The following is a 21,348-nucleotide window of genomic DNA, read 5'->3' as shown; positions in this document are numbered from 1 at the left end:
AACGCAGAGGATACATTGGCGCAAATCGCCGAGGCTGTCGAGAATCATCTGGGGGAGAGGAAGAGGACGCCGAAACGCTTCCTACTTATGTTGCTGGATTATTCCCTGGCGAGTGTTCTCCGTGGCACGTCGATGAGCACAGCCTGATTCGCGTACCGGCGATCGATCCGATCGATTCGCGTGGCGAAGGATGTGCGAACGATTTCCTCGCGTAATCGTCCAATCACTGCGGCGCATCTTATTTATGTAACCATAAGTGTTCCTCCTCGCCTCGATGGGATACGTGGCTTGGCACGGCATTAACACGATGAGAAATCCTCGTGGAGAGATTGAAGATTGGAGAAAACCGGGGCGAATCGCGAGCAGAGATATAACTTTCGCACTCATTGCACAGGAAAATATTTAATTGCCGGTTGCGGATCGAGGAAAAGTGAGGGGTCGAAGAAGAGAAGAAATAATAATAGCTATCGTTGTTTTCTCTTTTGAGGAAAGAATTTTTTTTTTGTTATTATAAAGCGAAATGTTATCTTTTTATGGAAATTCTTGAAATAATGGATCGTTTATTTTTTTATTCAATTTTTATTAGTGAATAGTGGATCGATTTTTATATTTGTATTTGTGAAATTGTTTCATCATGTCTTTGATGATATATCGATTTCAAGATTGGTGGAGAACTTATTTCTTGTGTTTAATTTATGGAATTCTTAAAAATAATAATAAGAAATATCGACATATCATTTATTTTAAAATAATTTTTTTTTTTATGTCGGAATGAATTCTTTGCATTCCAATGTCAGATATCATGTATGTACTTCGAAATTAGAAAGTATTTTGTCAAATATTTTGATATAATCAACTTCAATTAATTTGTATTAATTTAATTTGTGTCAATTTTTGTTAATTTAGTAGGTTATAAATAATGAAAAACAATAAGAGAAATCTTTTTAAATTGAGTCAATTTCAATAAAATAGCACAAAGTATTGAAATATGGTATATTATAATATTTGAGAAATAAAGAAAATTTAATAAATTTCAATTTTTTTATTATAAAAATTTGATTTTATTTAAAAATTCGTAATTTAATTATCATATGATTAAACTCTATTTTAGTTTTTCTTATAATTTCTTATTTATATTAAGCAATCTCAATATGTAAGAAATAAGAATTGGAGTTTTTTTTAATATATAATTACTTTTTTATGATAAATAAATAGATTTTAGAATTATACTTTAATCATTTTTTGACAATTTCTTATATATTAAGTAGTTATTTGAGATTACTTTGGTACTTGGTACTTAAATATTTTATTATTTCTTACTATCTTTAAGCTTCAGGCGGAAGTTTAAACTCGTAATATATCAGTTAATATGAAAACTTTGTCCTCCAGCGTGACATCTTTGGTACAAAATCTTATTGAAAAACGTCTGTTATTATTAATACTGTTACTTGTATGTATTTTATATCTAAGATTTAAAAACAGTTTCTTGAGGCAATTAAGAAAACTATAGAAATAGAATTCTTTCACTATTACCGTTTACAAGGCAAATCTAAAATCCATCTTCTAATGATAGATGTATACTATTTTGTTAAAAAGAAAGAATTATAATAACTAAAAGAAATGTTCTAATGCTAGATCAGTGACGATTTGTCATTATCTATAATGATATAAAAATATCTATTATAAAAATAAAAATAAAATATCATGCATAAAGAAAATTAAAACACAATATACATCACATATTAAAAAAATTGGAAAAAAGTCCACTATTTTTGGTTTCAACAACAAAGCTTTATTATTACATATAAATATTAATACAAAACATAATTCTCTTCTTCTTTTAAAACAATTTTCCATTTAGTGATCCATTTTTTTTAAAAAATTAACAGATTTTTAATTATATATAATTATATGTACATGTAAATAATAACAAATTTTTTTTCCTCTAATATATGTGACATCGGTCTGTCAAGAGCAACTTGTGTGCAATTGCAGATGCATATATGTGTAACGTGTAGCGAAAGCATAATTGTGTAAGTATTGATTCTTAAAGTTACTTTGGTACTTTAGAAAAGAATTGAGGATTAGAAATTTATCATTGGCTCGATAATCTACAAAAAGAATATTCTAATATAATTATAAAAATATATGCTAAAAATAATAAATAATATATTAATAATAATGGAAAATATATCAATAATAATTTAAAAGATATTTTAAAATATACACAAAATTTAAATTGAAAAGCAATTTTCAATATGAAAATGATAAGGATTACAAAATAACAAGATATTAGCGAAAAAATAAAATTGAAAAATGAATATTTCATGATTATTTAATGGAAAAAATTAAAAATAACGTAAAATTCTCTTATATAGTAAAAATTATGCTAGAAGAATTTTTGAAATTTCGTTGGAAAACTTTAATTAATCTTACTTTAATTAATTAAATTTAATCTTCTTTTAAAACATTTTATATCATTTATTCACGTGAAATTTAATTCATATCTTTCATATGAAATATTTTAATCTTTAATAACTTTATATTTTCTAAACTTTTCATTTTCTAATCATAATCTATTTTTGTTCATATAAAATAATTTAATAAAAATAATATTTATAAATAAACTGTAGATATTTATACAAAATTAAATTTTTATGAACAAAAAAATAGAGCTTAAATAATAAATTGCTTCATTCTTAAAATATTGTATGAATACAGTGTTTTGTGTTTTTTTCTATATCATATTCGTACATTCTAAAGATTTTTACACATTGAAATTTTGCATAAATGCACAAATATCCGCAGTCTATTTGTAAATTAAAACCATGTATATGAAGTCAAAGTTTTTACTACAATTTTTTTCATCATATAAATTTTTATGAGAGTGGAATATTTCTAATAATAATTAAAGAAATTGAAATGATACCAAAATATATCTCTATTTCAATGCTATAGAAACCACATCAAACTTTTTGGGTCACCTAATTACTTTAGTTTGTACTTTTAGAGTTGTATTTAGGAGAGCATGCAAATTTATGTTTTATTTCATTTTGAAAATAATAATATAGTTTTAAATTAAAACGATGATTTTACATATCTCAATCCACGTGAATATTTAAAAATGTTAAAAAGAATTTAGTCTTCTTTTAAAACATTTTATATTATTTATTCACGTGAAATTTAATTCATATCTTTCATATGAAATATTTTAACTTTTAATATTTTTAATGATTTATTTGTGATTTTTAAAATTTTACTAATATTATTAATTGTTCAAGAAATTGAACAATTAATGAATAATATGAAACATGCTAATAAAATTATAATCTTAAAAAAAAAAACAATCAACATTGTTCAAATATTATACGATATTTTTCATATCCTTAAGATAAAAAGTTTGTATAAAAAAGTCATTAAAATTGGAGAATATTTCGCCAAGAATGTTCAAGAAAAATATTCACTTAATATTCAATTAAACAATTTTGTATATGTAATTTTTAACTTTTTTTTATAATTCATTTAATACATAAAGTATTTAGATAAAATAATTAGAAAATTTAAGGGATGGTTTTAGAGACTAAAAAAAAAACACAAAAGTTTGTATGCAAAAATATCCGTTAGAGCTTATTTTTCAAGTTACAAGTAATTTAATTTTATATTGATGATGAACTGAGACGTAGTTACAATATGTAAAGATAGAGATAACTCGCTTTAATTTCTTTCTTTTAATCTATCTATCAGGATTGGTTTAAATCATATCTTTATTTCTTTACTCTTCAATTATTTCATGAAAACTAATCGGTTTTTATCAATTTTATTATTTATTTATTTATTTATTTATTTATTATATCTATATAATAAATAATTCATAAAATTTAAAAATGAATTTTTTTTTCTTCATCATTAAAATTGAAAAATTATTGTATATAAAAATTATACGAAAATTATTATATATTTTTTTTGTTTTTAAATTTAAATTATAATATTTTAATGTTATAAAATATATAGCTATACCCACAAAACATTTAATAATCACAAATACTATTAAATAGTAAAAAAAATTTATAAACCAAATAACAATATAAACTGTTTAACAATATAAACAATATATTTTTTGTTTAATATCTAAAGTATTATAGAACATAGATTAACCAACATGAAATAATATATCGATATACCCAACTTTTTTTTGACAAACAATATAACATTTATGATTTGAAAATTATATCTATATAATTATATAGACAATTTATAACTTCTACCAAAGTGTAATCTTCGATTTCAAGGAACAGCTATACGAAATAACATCTTAAGATGTCATAAAGATGGGGGAGCCATATTGGTGCAATCGAAGTTTTGGTCGATTCATTCCCTCCATTTTGATTCTTATGTCTTTCGCGGCATTTCGAACAAATATCGTCGACGTCCAACGACGTTTTTCTATTTTATTGTTCTTCGTAAACATTTGGTTGGTTCGAAAACGATTGTTCTCGGTATTTCCGAACAATAGTTAATCTAATCCCGACTATCTATCTATTAGTTCGTTTATGGAACATTTATCGATGCAAATGGTTCTTTTCTTTTTAATTGCGTTGTATATTTTCGAAATTCGAATTTTAATTGATTTAACTTTATTTATCGATATATCACGGATATGGAGGAAGAATGACACAGGATTGGAAAACAAATATTTTTCGGAAGAAATTTATTTTATTTGAATAATCTTAAGTGATGAATTTTTGTATAATTGTCTTTTAAAAATATCACAATTAATTTGTTATTTTATTAAGGTGATATCCTTTATGCCATCAAGAATGGTCGAATCTCGAAAAAACTTTTTCGAAAAAAATTTGAAGCAAGTACTGGAAAATAATAATATAATGATAAATATATTTCACATTTTTTATATAAACGTAAACATCGATAAATTATAATAACATCATGTTAATAATTTAATTCAACGATGAAAATCTTCTAGAAAACATAGAACAAAATTTAAACAATTTAAAATGATCTAGAATAACTTTAAAATTTAACGTAATTAGATAAATGAATTGCAATTCTGGCTAAATAAAAATAGTTTCATTTAAGAAAAAAAGCAAATATCACTTTTAGATCTCGAAAACGCTTAGACAAATTTGGTGGTTATCATAAGACAATTTTAACACAAGAAATTTTGTGTAAAATATTTTTTTGAATTTAGGAAATAATTGTATTAAATTAAAATAAGATAAAATTTTTGCTATAAAAAAATATAGTAAAACAACGAGGAAACGAAAATGTGTTTCTACTAACAATATATATGATAAATGTGTTGAGATGGAGGATGCTGAGCTTGAGAACCGCTCATAATAATATTTGGGTTGAGGATAGAGGTCTCTACTCGACCATAAAAATGTATCACACCGTTTTACTAACTTTATTATATAATTCTCTTTTCTATTCTCATTTCTCACTATCCTCGATCCTTCTCGCTTTTTATAAACGCATTCTTATTTGAATTAATGTACGTCATTCTTATTGTATAAACATATATGGATGAAAATAAAAACGTAATACAATAGGTTAGCATTTAACATAATGTTATATAATTCGAAAAAATAAATTATATGAATGATTAAATCTATTTATCTAAATAAAATCTGCTATTATTCGAATGAAAAGTTAAAAATAATAGAATAAATAGATATTAAATGAACTTGCTATTCGATTATATGAGTTATTTGTCCTTCATCGAGTTTATATAAATGGATTTTTTCTATAAGTCTACAATGATGTTAATTGCTGCTAAGAGTGGCGTGACTGGAAATCTTATGATCATAATTGCATATTAAATTGAAGTATTCTAAATATACAATTCATGATAATGCTTTAAATATTTCTCTGAAAAGTGATATTGTTCTTTCATCGTTATCATAAATTATTCAATTATTGCTTTAACAGTTAAAAAAAAAAACTTAACAGTTAATTATATTTAATATAATCGATATAATTTGAATTTTTCGAAATGAATTTAAATTCACAAATTAATTTACAAATTATGTCATTCGCATGTGCGTTCATTAATTCGCTGGTTTACTGTTTTCGATTTCATATGGTATGCACACCATTCCGTAAAATGTGAAATCTGTACAGAATAACCTCGTAATGGACACTGTAAAATTAATAAAGATAAATTTACAAAATGATTCTTCCTTACTCGTCATTAATCACAACTGGTCATAATTATTTCTATCCTGTGAGCGAAATCTCTCTCTCTCTTTCTCTCTCTCTCTCTCTCTCTCTTTCTGCTCTATATATTTTTTAAATTTATAGTATTATTCGAAATTTATTATTATTTTTAGGATCCTTTTATTATTTAATATATTTTTAAAGTTTTCATTTAATTGCCAAGAGAAAAGTTCGATATTTTTTCTTTTTAATAGTATTTTAATCTTATCATTAGAATTGAGAATTAGAATTATGATTAATTTCAATAATATGTTATCCATATTCTATAACTTGATATATCAATCATATTATTAAGATATTATTAAGATATTTATATTATTAAGATTATTAATATATTATTAAGATATCGATAACATGAAAATAATCATAATATATTCTTAATGATTATTTATGAATAAATATTTCATTGATTTTTTCACGTTTTTATTTAAAATATTGTTAAGATATAATAAAACATGAATAAAAATAGCTTAAGTAAATTACCATATAGTTTTTCAATAAACTCTATTTATTTTTATTATAACTTATTATAAGTAATATTTTTACGTGTCTTAATAATAACTTTCAATAAAAAAAAAAAATAGAAATTCCAATTAGTTCTATTCGTTAACGATATTATTAATATATTAATAAAATATCGATAATCAATTGAACAACAATCTGTCGTTGATACTGTTTTGAATTTTGTATAATTTCCATTTTTAAAATTATTTATCGTTATCTAAATAATATAATATAAATAAATTAATGTCTCCTTTATTTGTTAAATAATCACGAACTTAGTATTCTTTCTTACTCCCTTCTTCGTGAAATCGTTCGTTTCACTTCCTAACCGAGTAACCTGTGTCCATTTTGCGCGTAAGGAATTTCGTTTATACGGGCGGAAAAAAAGATGGCGCGCGCGCACGCGTTTCAGTGCCGTACCGTGGTGTTCGCATTCCTGCGTAATTACGATTAGAGAGGCTTGACGAGGGTTCGAATCGCGCTCGGGGATCAAAAAGTTGTCGCCGGGAATGAGAAGAGGCAAGGATCAGGATGAGCGTAGAAATGAGGATGAAAACTGACAGCGGAACGAGTCAAGTAGGATCGCGGCGCAATTTTCCGCGGTTCGCCGCTGAGGACCAGCCGCCATTATCCTGAAAGCTTGATATATCGCATGCCATAATTACGGGTAATTAGCTGTTACGCGCAATTGGTAATAATGGCCTCCTGTCATTCCGCTCTTTTCAAATGTGCGCACGGTAAAATATCGACATTTTCGAGGAACAGTTGCGCCCCGATTTCGTTGCGGTTTTTCTCCCGTTAATCGGTCGAATTAGAATCTCTTGTTTTGCTCTTTCGAGAGAATTAAAGAGGGGAATTACGCGTTACTTAATTAACGTTGTAAAAACATGCGTTTATTATTTTGATGAAATGATAATTGAAATTAAAATTGAAAATAATTGGAAATTGAATATTAAATATTTGGATTAAGTATATTGGATTATAAACTGTTTCTAAAATTTCTTTTATTATATATATATATATATTTATATTTTTTTTTATTTAGAATGGAGAATGGAGGAAGATGAATCATCCTCGCATATATTTCAATATTATTTTATTATTTATAAAATTTCATATATTGGATAAAATAATATATCATAATATGATCGTAATGTCGTATAAAGTAAACAGTTTTGAGCTAAATAAGTATTTATTACTAAGTATTTATTAATAATGTTATTAAGCATAAAAATATTGTAAAAATGTATATAAAGATACTGAAATTTCAATATCATATAATTAGCAATGAGAATAGTAAAGGAGAAGTATTTTAATGAATTAATAAATACATTATATTTGAGTATGAATATAAATAAGTATGAAAATTCTTTGAATGCATATATGTTTATTACAAGTATGTGTTTATTATAAGTAATAATATGCTTAAATAACTTAATTTATTTAAATAAAATAAACTTTATTCAATATATAAAAAATTATGCTTCTATATTTTTAAATAAATAAATAATAAATAAATAAATGATAATAAAAAAATTTTATAACAATATTTATATTATATAATATGTAAAATGAAAAATTAAATAATAGGGAATAAATTTAATTTTTATTGATACATTTATTTTATAATTATATATTCTAATATCTTAGTATTTGAAATAATATTCTAAATAAAGAGAGTTTCATTTCTTTTGATCTTCCATTACTTTATTTTTTCAAAATTACTTTGATTTATTTATAAAATATTTGAGATTTGTAATTTTAATGTTATTTAAAAAGTCAAATTTTTTTATTTAAAATCATTAATTCCTTTAATTATTTTATTCGATATAATTGTAAAATAAGATATTATAATCTAATCAATTTATAATTAATTAATATTTCAATTACTAGTTAGTCGATTTTGCAAAAGTTATATAAATAATTAGAAATTGAATATTTTAATATTGATGGAAAAATAAATGTGTATTTTTTAAATCATGATTATAAAAATTGTGCATGAAAATAACTAAACAATCTAATGAAGAAAAATGTAAATACCATAATAAATTTTTTTATAAATTTCCATATTTTCTTAATGTTTAATGAGATTAAAATAAAATATAATGTACATAAAAGATAATTTTTTCTATTTTTTTATCAACAAATAACATTTTAATTATAAAACTAATTAAATCCATAAATTCAAATTCAAATATTCAGATTTGTATAAAAGGATAAAAAAGAAGCAAATCTTAATCAAAGATATCGAGTTAATTTTCGAGGAAAAAAAGGATTTCACTTAATCTATTTAGCTGTAATAAAAGGAAAACTAAACAGCGCGAGAAGAAATTGCCAATGGACATTCCAGTGTCGTATCAACTCCAATATTTGATAATATTGCCAATTACTTTTTAAAGTTGCAAAGTTTTCGCGAACGAAACGCTTGAAAACTTTAGCTCTGTAGTTACGCTCTTCTGTTCTGATTCTTGCTAATTGTTTTAACGGTGCTTGTGAAACTTTTGATCGTTACGAACAATTGTCGAAGATCGTACGCGTCAGAAAACATTTTGAACAAATAATATTTTCAATTAGAAAAATATATTTTTAAATTTACTTATTTTTATACACGAGAAAGATTTTAAATATCGGTACTTGAGTGATAGATCAATGCAATTCTCTAATTATTCAACTCATTAAAAGCGTAAAAAACTATAAAGATAAAAAACTAGTACTCGAAGTATAATTTAATATTCAATTTCCAATTGCTTTAAATAATTGATAATAATTATTGGACAAATAAATTAATAACTAAATAATACAACACATGTAGTAATTAATATTAAGCACTTGTCTACTATATTTTCACGTTTAATTATTAATTATTATGAATAATTAAATTTAGTTTCCGTAGTTTCCAAGCAAGTCGTGTAGCGTAGTTGTTAAGCAAATGTAAATGTTAATGTGTTAATATATTTATGAATTATGATAATTGATTACTTACTTTTATACATATATGGAAAATTAAAATATATATATATATATCAATTTTTAAATATTGACGTAAAAAATTGAAAATAGTATATATTATTACATAATATTTAACCTTCATATCATCGAATGAGATACAAATTTATGTATCTTAAACATTGTATTTCATTATACTTATACTTCATCATGTATACTTATGTTATATTATTTATATTAATGATGCATTTTTATTAACGTTAAAATTAAAAGATAAATGGCTTTTTCTTAGAAATATATCAGAAATTAAAATCGAGCAATGGTAACATGTAACTTTAATAGTATATATTTCAATTTTATCAAAATCAATAAAAAAGATACAATTTCGAACAATTTTTTATATTGTTGTTAATTATTGTTATTGTTGCCGTGAATATATTTATTTAATTAACAAATCGAATTATTTTCTATATTTCCAATTATTATAACTTATATATAATAGAAAATGCCAAGAAGACGATATCGCTGTCATTTCAATGATAATAATAATATCGCTATTATTTATTATTTAATTATTATTATTATAATTTACATCTTTCTTTATTTCATATTTTATTTTTGCACTTTTTTAATCCAATGAATTATTAATCGCATATAAAAAAATGTAGGATTCAATAATGTAATAATACCGAAAGTTTTCTATAAATAATTCGAAAATTAAGAGACAATAGTCAATTCTCAGTTTCTTTTCGTAATAATAAATAACATTACAAATATTATCGTAATTTAGTAGACTTTTTAATATTTTTAATTCATATAAAAAGTAGTTGATAATGAATGAAAATATATTATATTATATGTTGCATTGATTTTAGGAATGAAATCGGAGTCAGTGTCGTACATAAATGTTGAAATTTTGAAAAGTTAAAATCGATTATATATCAAGAAAAAAATTGTTCAAAAGAAAAATGCCTTTTATAATTTATTTCTTTATAATTAAAATCGGTAGCTAATAATCAACAAATTAACTATAATTTAAAAACTATGAAAACTGGACTTATTTCTTTTTTTTTGTAAAATGCCAAATTATAAAACGCAAACACGATGATTAAAAAATACCAAGAATAGAGATAAACACATTTGTGGTGTAATAGTTTAAGTATGAGATTAAAGTAAACGATAAATTGTAAATTTAACAAAAATCACGAATAACTAATTTACTCTTAAGGAAATAAAATACACTTGCTGGCTACTTCGACATTTATCGTTACAAGCTTTCAGCTTTATATTATTGATACTTATTTCATAATATCAATAACATATATCTAGAAACTTTTCTATGAAATAGCTAATAGTAAATGTCGAACATTACTTTCCTTGCTGAAAGAAAACGTGAAAGGAAATCAATACTTGATTAAAATGTTCTTTTTTTCTTTGTATACAGAAGCTAGCACAATTTAAAACAGTTTAAAACAATTCTTTTTGTGGTTTTTGTGTTTCCTATAATTAAGTGTACATGTAAGTTTAATGATATATTTTTTACATAATCAACATTTATAAATTTAGTTGTTACATTATTATTTATTAAATGTTATATTGTTTACTATAATTAAGAATATGTACCATTTTTACAATATATTTTTGAAGTGAAAAATTACGCTTATTTATTAAATTATTTTTCTTATTCATTTATCTTGGATTTGTCTTTGTTATACATTATTCAAATTTGTGTGAGATAATATTAATTATCTTGTAACATGATCGTGTCATGTCATTTAGAATGCACGGAATATGTTAAAAAAAAAATAAAATTTTCAAAATATATACGTTATTATATTTAAAGAGTGAAAAAAGAATCTTTATTTCAGTTTTATTTCTGTTGCGTTTATAAAAATTTAAATTTATATGCAAGTCCACAGTTTAGTTATGGTAATAAAATATGATAATAAAATTTTTATAATTAAAAAAATATGAAAATACTCATTAAAAAATTCATTAAATGTCAAACAAGACATTAACTTACGAGTTATTCGTGCTTATTTGCCAAAATCATGTTTTGAGATATTCTAAAATTTCTTTTTTTTTTTAGAAACCTGTGACAATAATCAAAAGCAGTATTTTATTTAACTTAATTTTCAATATAGGAAAAAATGATATCAAAAAGAACAATTATTTTATTTTAAAAAAGTGATTTTGATGATCTTTTTCAAGATATCAGATCTTCTTGTGATATTGCATATCGAAAATAATAATATTCATATTAATGTAATATATTATTAAAAGCATTTGGATTTATACATAAAGAAATAAACAACGATATAATAAATTTTTTTAAATATTGAACAGAAAAAATGATTCTTTTACAGTTTAATCATATTACAGCTTATCGTATTAATAAAAGAAAATGTAATTATAAATTCGTTTTTGCATATTAAAAAATAATTTTGAATAATTTTTTATAATTTTACAACATTATTTTCATCCAGAAATATAATAATAAATTATTAATATAAAATCCTTAATCTACTTTATCATATAATTATGTAAACAGAATTAACGAGTCATTAATTTTGAACAAGATCAAATTTATTACAGTATAATATTATGCAATAGAATTTGAAGATAAATATAATGAGATTAAAAAGAATTATTATTTAATTAATTTTTGTAATACAACATATTACTAACAAAATTTAAGAAACAAACTAATCATTTAAAAATTTATCTATAATTTTTATTCTTACTTAATCTTTATGCAAACAAATTTGAAAAAAAAAACTTATCGTTTATAATGTATTATCTTCTTCCGTTAATTCCAATTTATTCATCTTAAAGAATAAAAAATATAAAAAAAATTCATAAACGATTAATTTGTTTCTTAATTTTTCTAGTGCGTAGATCGTAAAAATATATCAATAATAAAATATATTTTTTCTGAATAATCATCCCAATTTGTCATTTTATTTTTCAATAATTTTAATTATTGAATATTTAATTAATATTCATTTCATAAATATAATTAAAGAGATGAATTAAAAGGACGAATGATCTTATCCAAAAGTTATTTGAGACACTTGTTTCAGACGAGGCGTTAAAAATACTACGGCATTCAAAGTTCAATTGCGAAAAATCGATGTAACAGCGAGCGAATCAAGATCAATCATACTTTCGCAATTCCCACCATTTTAGCGTAGCGGCGACTTATCGAATGGCATTTAGGTCGGAGCGAGTAATTAGACAGCTATATGCGTAATTTGTTTACGAATGAATGCATATCATGCTATAGAGTGTCAAGTATTCTGTGTCATCCTCGTTGCATTATCCGGTCGCTTCCTCAGTTTTCAAAGTTAGTCTATTACATATTTCACGGTCCCCTTTTACCGTTACACCTTGCTCTAATTCATATTTCCTTTTCAGCCATATTAGTTGTAGCGTGGAAAACAGTACTCTATTATTTCCGGCCGGAACTATTTATGACACAATTTGTTGGAATACTTTTTTTTTTTCATCTTGGATACTTTGATTTCGAATTTTCAATTTTTAAAAAATTTTTTTTTTTTAATATTTCAATAATTGGCGTAATTAAGAAATGGAAAATTAATTAATATAGATATTGATATACTTAATTATAATTCAATTAATTATGATTAAAATGATAGATGAATTGTTATTTTATTTAATTGAGTATGTTTTATTTCTGTTTTTATTTTGAATCATTGAATCATCAATTTAACTGAAAAAAGAAAATTTTTTAAATTATTTCATTATTTGGATTTTAAATGAAATAATTTCTTAATTTCGTTTTTTTGAATAATTTTAAGAAAATTAGTTTTAGAAAAATTTTTCAAATAATTTTTAATTTTATTTATGTCATCTGCTCTTGTTGAGAGATTATTTTCATTTGCTATAAAAGTTGATTTTTAATAGGATGGATATCTTTTTGATTTTAAGCAATAATAATTTGAAGAGAAAAATGTAGTTTGTGTTGTATATCGTAAAAATTTCTAGATTTAAAGTTTAATAATTTATATTATAATTATATTATAATTATTATAATTTATAGTAGAAAAATCAATGATTCATATAAAATAACAAGTAATCTCGTATAATATATGTTAATTTATAATATATAATATATAACTTATAATTTTTTTTAAATATAAAAAAAAAATTATTTAAAAATAATTTATTTATATCTTATAAGAAATGAACTTATTTTCTTTATTTTATTAGCAATATGAAAATAATAAAAAACTTGAAATAGTTTATTTCAAATAATATTTTAGATTGATATTTTATTCTATTATTTTATTCTATTAATAAAGATTAGATTATATATTAAATATTATAATTATAGATTATAGATTATATATTAAATATTATATATTATATGCAATTAATTATATATTATATGCAATTATTTATTATTATATAAGAATAAAATTTTATGAATTTTTTGCTTTGTGAAAATACGAATTGTTTAAATTTTTGTGATCTAATCTAAACTCTAATTTAAATCTAACTTAGACAATGAACTTAGAAAATTTTTCTGTAATAAAATAAGAAATTTGTGGCATTAAAATAAATTTTCTTAATTTAATAATAATTAATACTTTAAATTTGATAAATTTGAGAAATAAATGATTTTGACACTAAAAATTAAAAAAAAAAATTAAAAATTAAAAAAGTTGTAAAAGTTTAAATTAATGATATGAAGAACTTCATTGTTATAATGCAAACGTGAAATCCAATAAAATAAATTCTTATTCTTAATAAAATAAAATAAATTCTTATTCTTACAAAATACGATCTGCTATGAGTTTCTGAATAGACGAAATTAGAGAATAATATTTATTACAAACTTTCTGCGCTCGAATTTTAAATGACGGTGCTATAATTGGAATTCGCTCGCATTACATATTCATTTCGTGACTTGTGTTGAATACAAACTTATTAAATAATCCGCATGATTGCTTACTCGTTATTTTTTATTTTAAAGATAAACATATGTCGTCATATATATTTATATAAAAATAACATAATAAAGAATATTCCATATAAAATCTCATAATTTATATTTTAATAACGTTGTATTAAATATTTTAGTAAATAAAATATATAAATTGCCTTATAATAATAGTTATTGTTATACGTATACTATTTCATTTAATCTCAAATGGTCAATAGAAAATCAATTTTAATATAATTTATTATATTCTATTACGTTTGAAATAAAGTTTATTCACCGACAGCTCTTATCGATAATTTCATCAACAAACTCTTCTGTATCTCTTCTATAAATTGGCGTGCAGTTTTCTGGTATTATCTCTCTCCAGGCAATCGTTCTTTCGTGCACCTGGAAATATTGTTTATTTTTCCTTAAAATGTATCCTCTCTCGAACTGAAATGATGGAGAGTAATAATAATAGTATAATAAAAAGTATTAGAGTTATATTCACGACTGTGCTTCTCTATTTCCTGTGCATTAAACACAGAAAGTAATACGCATGTATTTCTGTAATACATGAATTATCAAGTATAGAATTCTCTTCTTGGAAAGGATGAATTGTCTATAATTTCTTTCAATGTGTATATCGTGATAACTGGTCATGTTGTTTTCAAGCTTATGTACATACGTGCAATTTTTTCGTACATACGTTTTTGATGAGTTTTGTTATAAATAAGAATTACGTTATGTTACAGAAATAATTTATTTATAATACAATCATTTTTATTTTCGATAATGTTTTCTTGTCGTTATATGTATAATAATAAAACTTTTTTTATTATCATCTATTATATTTTTCGTCAATCAAAATATGCAGACACATGATTTTTTTAAGCTTCTAAAGAATTTTTATTTTAAAAATAGAGAAATCAAAAATTGTTGTGATTTTTTTTATAATAAATACTTTTTATAATAATAATTTTTATTATAATTAAAAAAAGATAATAAATATAGTAAAAATATAGCAATTCAACAATGAGAGAAAATTATCGAAAAAAAATGACAATTATATTGATTAAATAAATTATTTTTTATAAAATAATATTATCTTTTCTTTTGTTTATTTAATAAATTTATTATTTTATTTCTATTCATTTATAATGAAATTTTTGCATATATATATTATATTAAATTTTGGATTTTTTTGTTCATATTATTTCAAAATTTCTTATTTTTCTTTTTTTGTGATTTTTTTTTTTAATTTTATTTTTCTTTAAAAATTAATTAGCTCATATTTCAATATCAAAAAAATATAAATAGAATAGAAATAAGTTTTTTAAAAATTTATTTTAAATTTTCACGAAAGCATAAACATTCAGATAAAATAAAATGTAATTGATGAAAACATTATAGCTATCGACGGACGAAAATTAATTATTATTTTATTTTTGTTTCAGGTAACTGACTGCTTTAATGATTACAATTGAATTTTATTCAAGATATTTCTCTCGTCATCAAACATTCTGTAAGTTCCAATAATTGTTGAAGCTAAGTTAAACTTATTACCATCTCGACAGTTTTAGTGTATGAATTCGTACTAAAAATTTATAATTGTATAGAAAAGAGAATAAATAGAATAGAATAGAATAATAATAGAATGAAATTTTTAGCTTGGTTTACTTTATAACTATGTGCAATTAATCTCATCATATTTAAAATTCAATCTTTAATTTATTTATTTCATGGAATTATTATACGTATATAAAGTATTAATATATTTGTGAGACATTTTTGAAAGATCGATTTTAGATATGAAAACAAATATAACGGTTGATATATAAAAATTAATTTTCGATTAATTTGATTTATTAAATTATAAGCAATTTTTGTTAAAACAAACAAGACAGAGATTGAATGAACCAATATATAGTGTGATAAGAAAAACAGAAATTTCTCTCTTTGTACAAACTAAAATTAAATTGCTTTTAATTTAGTAAATAAACTTCAATATTTTTGTATAGAAACTTCGCTGTTTGTTTTGAACTCTAAAATTGAACCTCTGAAACTATCTCACGAATATATTACGATCTGTATATTTTCGCTTGATTTACTATATATGTATAATTATTTTTATCAGTTTGTGATGAACGTTAATGGTTTTAATCTTATTATATTTGAAATTCAATCGTTTATTTTTTTTCAATTTATTCAAAGATTAATATTTTGCAATCATTATATAAATATCTTATTATATTTTGTTATATGAACTATATTCCATAAGTATTAATACATTTAAGAAGGATAATTTTATATGAAAAAATAAGTATTGAAAATAGAATTTTTATTTGAATTTTATTTGAAGATTAATTTTGTGAAAATTTCTCAGATTTTATGATATTTAAAAAATAATTTAAATTTCATTATTTTTACGGATTTAATATTTAATATTAAATAAAACACAAGTATTGCAAATCTGAATATTATCATTGTTTATTGTTGTTGTTTGTTTATCATTGTTTATTGTAGTTTATTTTTATATAATAAATATATTCGTGTTTTCAAATATTTATCTATATTAAATATAAAATATTGTTTTCTTTAATAAAATATTATGCATATATATTTAATTGAAATAATTTCAATATGGTTATATGTTAATATATGTCAAATAGTTTTATTGTACAAAATCTATAAAAATTAAATTCAAAAATTTGAATTTTTTCGAATGCAATTTTTATAGTTTCTTTCAAAATTTTTATTTTTATTTTTAATCTACTATTTAAAATAACTAATTATCTTATTAGTTGAAGTAGTTAGATGGCTATAATAATAAAAATAAATATAATTTTTTAAAGCAATTTTTATTGTAGTTTTTATAAGTTTAATATAATAAATTCAAATATAAAGAAATCAAATATTAATTATATTACAATTATACTACAATTATATTACAATTGATTGTTTTTATATATTGAAAATTTTTATTATATATTTAATCACATATTGATGTTTTCAATATATATAATGTATGAGAAACTTATTCTTTAATGCACAATATAAATATACATAATATTTACTTATATGGTATTAATAGAATATTAACCTCTATAACTAAATTACAATAAAAAAAATTTATTTATTTTAATAATTTCATAATAAATAATTTAATATAAAGCATAAATGATATATTATTTGGCATTTAATATATATGATATAATAAATATTAATACATTAAAACCAAATTTAACGATAATCATCTAATTCAAACATCTATCGACATTTCATATGCGATCAATGTAATAAAAAGTGAAGTTAAGACTTTCTTTGTACGGTTTCCAATAGCTTTAATCGAAAAAAACTTGAGACACTTTGTGCACTCGGTTATGAAACAACACTTATCTTTTATCAAATGAAAATTGTTCAAATTTTTTGCTTTTCCAGAATGGATCCGTTATCTCGTAAAATAATTAAAGGTAGCATCGTCTAGGCTCAGATCGACGCCAGTTTTAAACGGAATCTGTTGACTCTCTCTCTCGAAAGAATGTAAATGAACCAGACATTATTAAAGTTGCCTTGCTGAAAACACAGCTCAGCCTACTATACCACTTTCATTAATATCATTAAACTTTCCGCATTAAGAGCACCTCTCTCATCCTTACCTTTCTCATTCTTTTCTTTTAAGTTTGCATTGAAATTGCACCGTATTTCTCCCTATTTAAAAGACAACTAAGCTCGTTTATAGAGCTCTTTGGAACGTCCGCAAATTGTTTCTTTTCTATAGAAACTTTACATCCTTTTTTATTGCTTCTCTCTATTCTATTAATTTTCATTTGCAATTTAATTTTTTTCAATTTTCATTTTCATTTCTATCATCGTTAATCTTCGAAGTGAAGTGGTATGGAATATCTTTTGAAATTGAAATATCTCTTGTATAATTTAAGAAAATTATGTCAGTGATTTTATTTGTGAATGTGTATCAGTGAATTAGTAAGATATTTTCATATATCTAAAATAAGAAGTTATACATCAAGTTATCATTGAATTATATTCCTTCATTATTATAACTTTCATTATTCGAAGACAATGACAAATTCATTCCAATTTTCTATTTAATGAAAATATTCTAAATAATACATGATATATAATATAATTATTTATAAATTACAATTATAATTTGTAAATAAACATCAAGATTAATTATATTCTATTTTTATCAAATGAAAATTGTTCAAATTTTTTGCTTTTCCAGAATGGATCCATTATCTCGTAAAATAATTAAGGGTAGCATCGTCTAGGCTCAGATCGACGCCAGTTTTAAAATAAATTTACAATAATATTTATATTACAATTAAAATTGTTTATTCAGAATTGTTATTTATACTGTTATTCTTAATAATTTGAAATATTTGAATAATTTGAAATGAAATACTTATTTCAATGACTTGATATTAAAATATAAATTTTAATTTCTTCATATAAGTAATACTTAAAAGAAAAGAAAAAATATTTTATCGAAATAATAAAAATAATTATTTCTACTTTTTTATTTAAAATATGAATTTTCTCCTTTATTCTCTTTCTATTTTAAATATTTTAACATTCAAAAATCTTCTATTCTATTTTTATGCGTAAAAACTTCTCATAGTGAAAGGTCTAGTAACTGAGTGTTTTTGAATTCCAATATAACTATGGTAATAATGATTCAGCAAAGTCTCTGGACAATAGTAATGCATTTATAACGATCGTTTCGATTCTATCCTCATCTCTTTTTCTCTTTTTTCACTTTACCATTCGATTTCTGTCCATCTTATATACGATCTTCTCTTTTCCTTTCCTCGTATTTATGCTCCGATGAACTGTGTCGCTCGTAAACAAGACTTCCTAGTCTCGAACTCCATTAATTCGCCGCTCATCGTGAAAAGTACCGTAGTCCATTTTCCGTTACTGTTTTAGTAATTCATGGATAACTATGTCCGCCATTCTTCCATTCATTCGTACAGTGGGAAATGGTTAATTGCTTGTCCTACCGATAATAATGATTTCCTTTTTTACCGGCTTAATCGTTCAACCTGTGTTCCGTGCTACGAACAATACCGATCGCATTTATAATTTTGTTCCCTTAATTTTCACGATAATCTTTCAAATAAAATGCCATTAGGAATGTTATTGTCCCAAGGAAATCATTTATTGGAATATTTATCGCGATCGGATTTCTATTATATGAGATATTGAAAATGAGATATCAAGAATGAATTTTGAAATGAATAAAATGTGTTTATAATTGTATTTATAGAAATTGATTGTTTCATTATTGTTCACTTTTAATTTTTTATTTCCAAATTTCAATATTGTATCAAATATATTTATTTTCTTTGAAATGATAATTTTTAAAAAAATATTTTTCGTCCTCACAACATAATAAATATCATGTCGTTTATAAATTTTAGCATTTCTATTATTTTTATTGTCTATTTTTGTTGAAATTCACGTAAGAAGATGGATATTTAAAACAATTATTTATTTATAAAAATCAATTTTATAATTTGATAGATTTACAATGAATTTTGAAAATATATTAAATTGAAGCTTATTTATTAATGATAACTCTATCTTCTCTTTGATTATACTGTTATCTCGCTCTATTTCTATCTTGTTTTATCTAACGTAATTTAAATTGCTTATAACTTAATAAATAGGCTTCAACTAACATTTCTGAATAAAAATTTTGTATGTTTTTGACATCTAGAATCGATTCACAGATATATTAACATTCTGTATATATTATACATTATTGTTTAATTCTTAATAGCCCTTATATCAAAAGATAGAAATTTGAATTTTTTTCAATAGAATGAAGATATATTTTACTACTTATAATAAAATAATATTATATGATTCAACTGATAAATAACTGATCATCTTTTTTATTAATAATTACTAAATAGATTCTTCAAATTACGAACAAAAAATTATTTATCAAATAAAATATTTAGTGTTCAATAAAACATTCAATAAAATATCAAGTATTCAATAAAACATTAAAGATTTTTAATAGCTTATCAAAATCGTTGTTTTAATGTAACCCATATATTAAATAAAAAGTAAATAATTAACTTATATTCAACTGTAACTTAATTTTGTTTTTAATATTGTTGTGTTTAATGTTAATTTCCTCGTCAAATTTCTATAATACTAAATTACGTGCTAAAAATAATTATATATAATTTAAGAGCTACATACATTCTCCGTTAATTAATATTTCAATGAACATAAGACAAAATCGGGCCAGTAATATTTGTCAAAAAGTGATACTAAGATTGATTGAGTCGTCTGAGTTATTAAGTTCTTTCTCATTGGATGCATATATGTGTTTTTTCGATGGAATAAATTATTCATGATCTTCTATATTCGTGATATCCAAGGTATTATTTGAATTGCTTGCATGTGATAAAAATACACGAAGAGAATTTTTATTAATTTATCTTGAAGTGAAAGAAAGAAAAAAAATGAGAAAAAAAATGTAAATAAATGTCGACCAAAGATTAAAAAGAAAATAATTTTTCATATAAATTCTCTCATCTTTTATTTCAATAGAAGATAATAATATAATAGATAGTAGTGGTATAGATACTATGTAGTAATAGATATTCACACATTTTCTTTGACTCGTTATTATTGTGGCTTGACTACGTCTACGTGCTCTATGATTGCTTTTT

At 22.2% G+C, this 21,348-nt stretch overlaps 1 protein-coding gene across 1 annotated transcript in view; it reads left to right on the top strand.

Annotated features, from left to right (window-relative positions):
* LOC122719085 (CCR4-NOT transcription complex subunit 6-like) overlaps positions 1–18,211 on the top strand; it is a 291,170-nt gene extending 272,959 nt beyond the window's left edge. Inside the window, exons 4-5 of the mRNA XM_043944630.1 lie at positions 16,090–16,157; positions 18,074–18,211. Of these exons, the coding sequence (XP_043800565.1) occupies positions 16,090–16,097 (8 nt within the window). The 3' untranslated portion in view covers positions 16,098–16,157; positions 18,074–18,211. The remainder of the gene's footprint in view (positions 1–16,089; positions 16,158–18,073) is intronic.
* Positions 18,212–21,348: the final 3,137 nt, after the last annotated feature.

Source organism: Apis laboriosa, unplaced genomic scaffold (assembly GCF_014066325.1).
Source record: "Apis laboriosa isolate Shangri-la unplaced genomic scaffold, ASM1406632v1 scaffold69_cov144, whole genome shotgun sequence".
Classification (NCBI taxonomy): domain Eukaryota; kingdom Metazoa; phylum Arthropoda; class Insecta; order Hymenoptera; family Apidae; genus Apis; species Apis laboriosa.
Note: the sequence above shows the minus strand (reverse complement) of the source record. Positions and strands in the feature narration are given on the sequence as shown.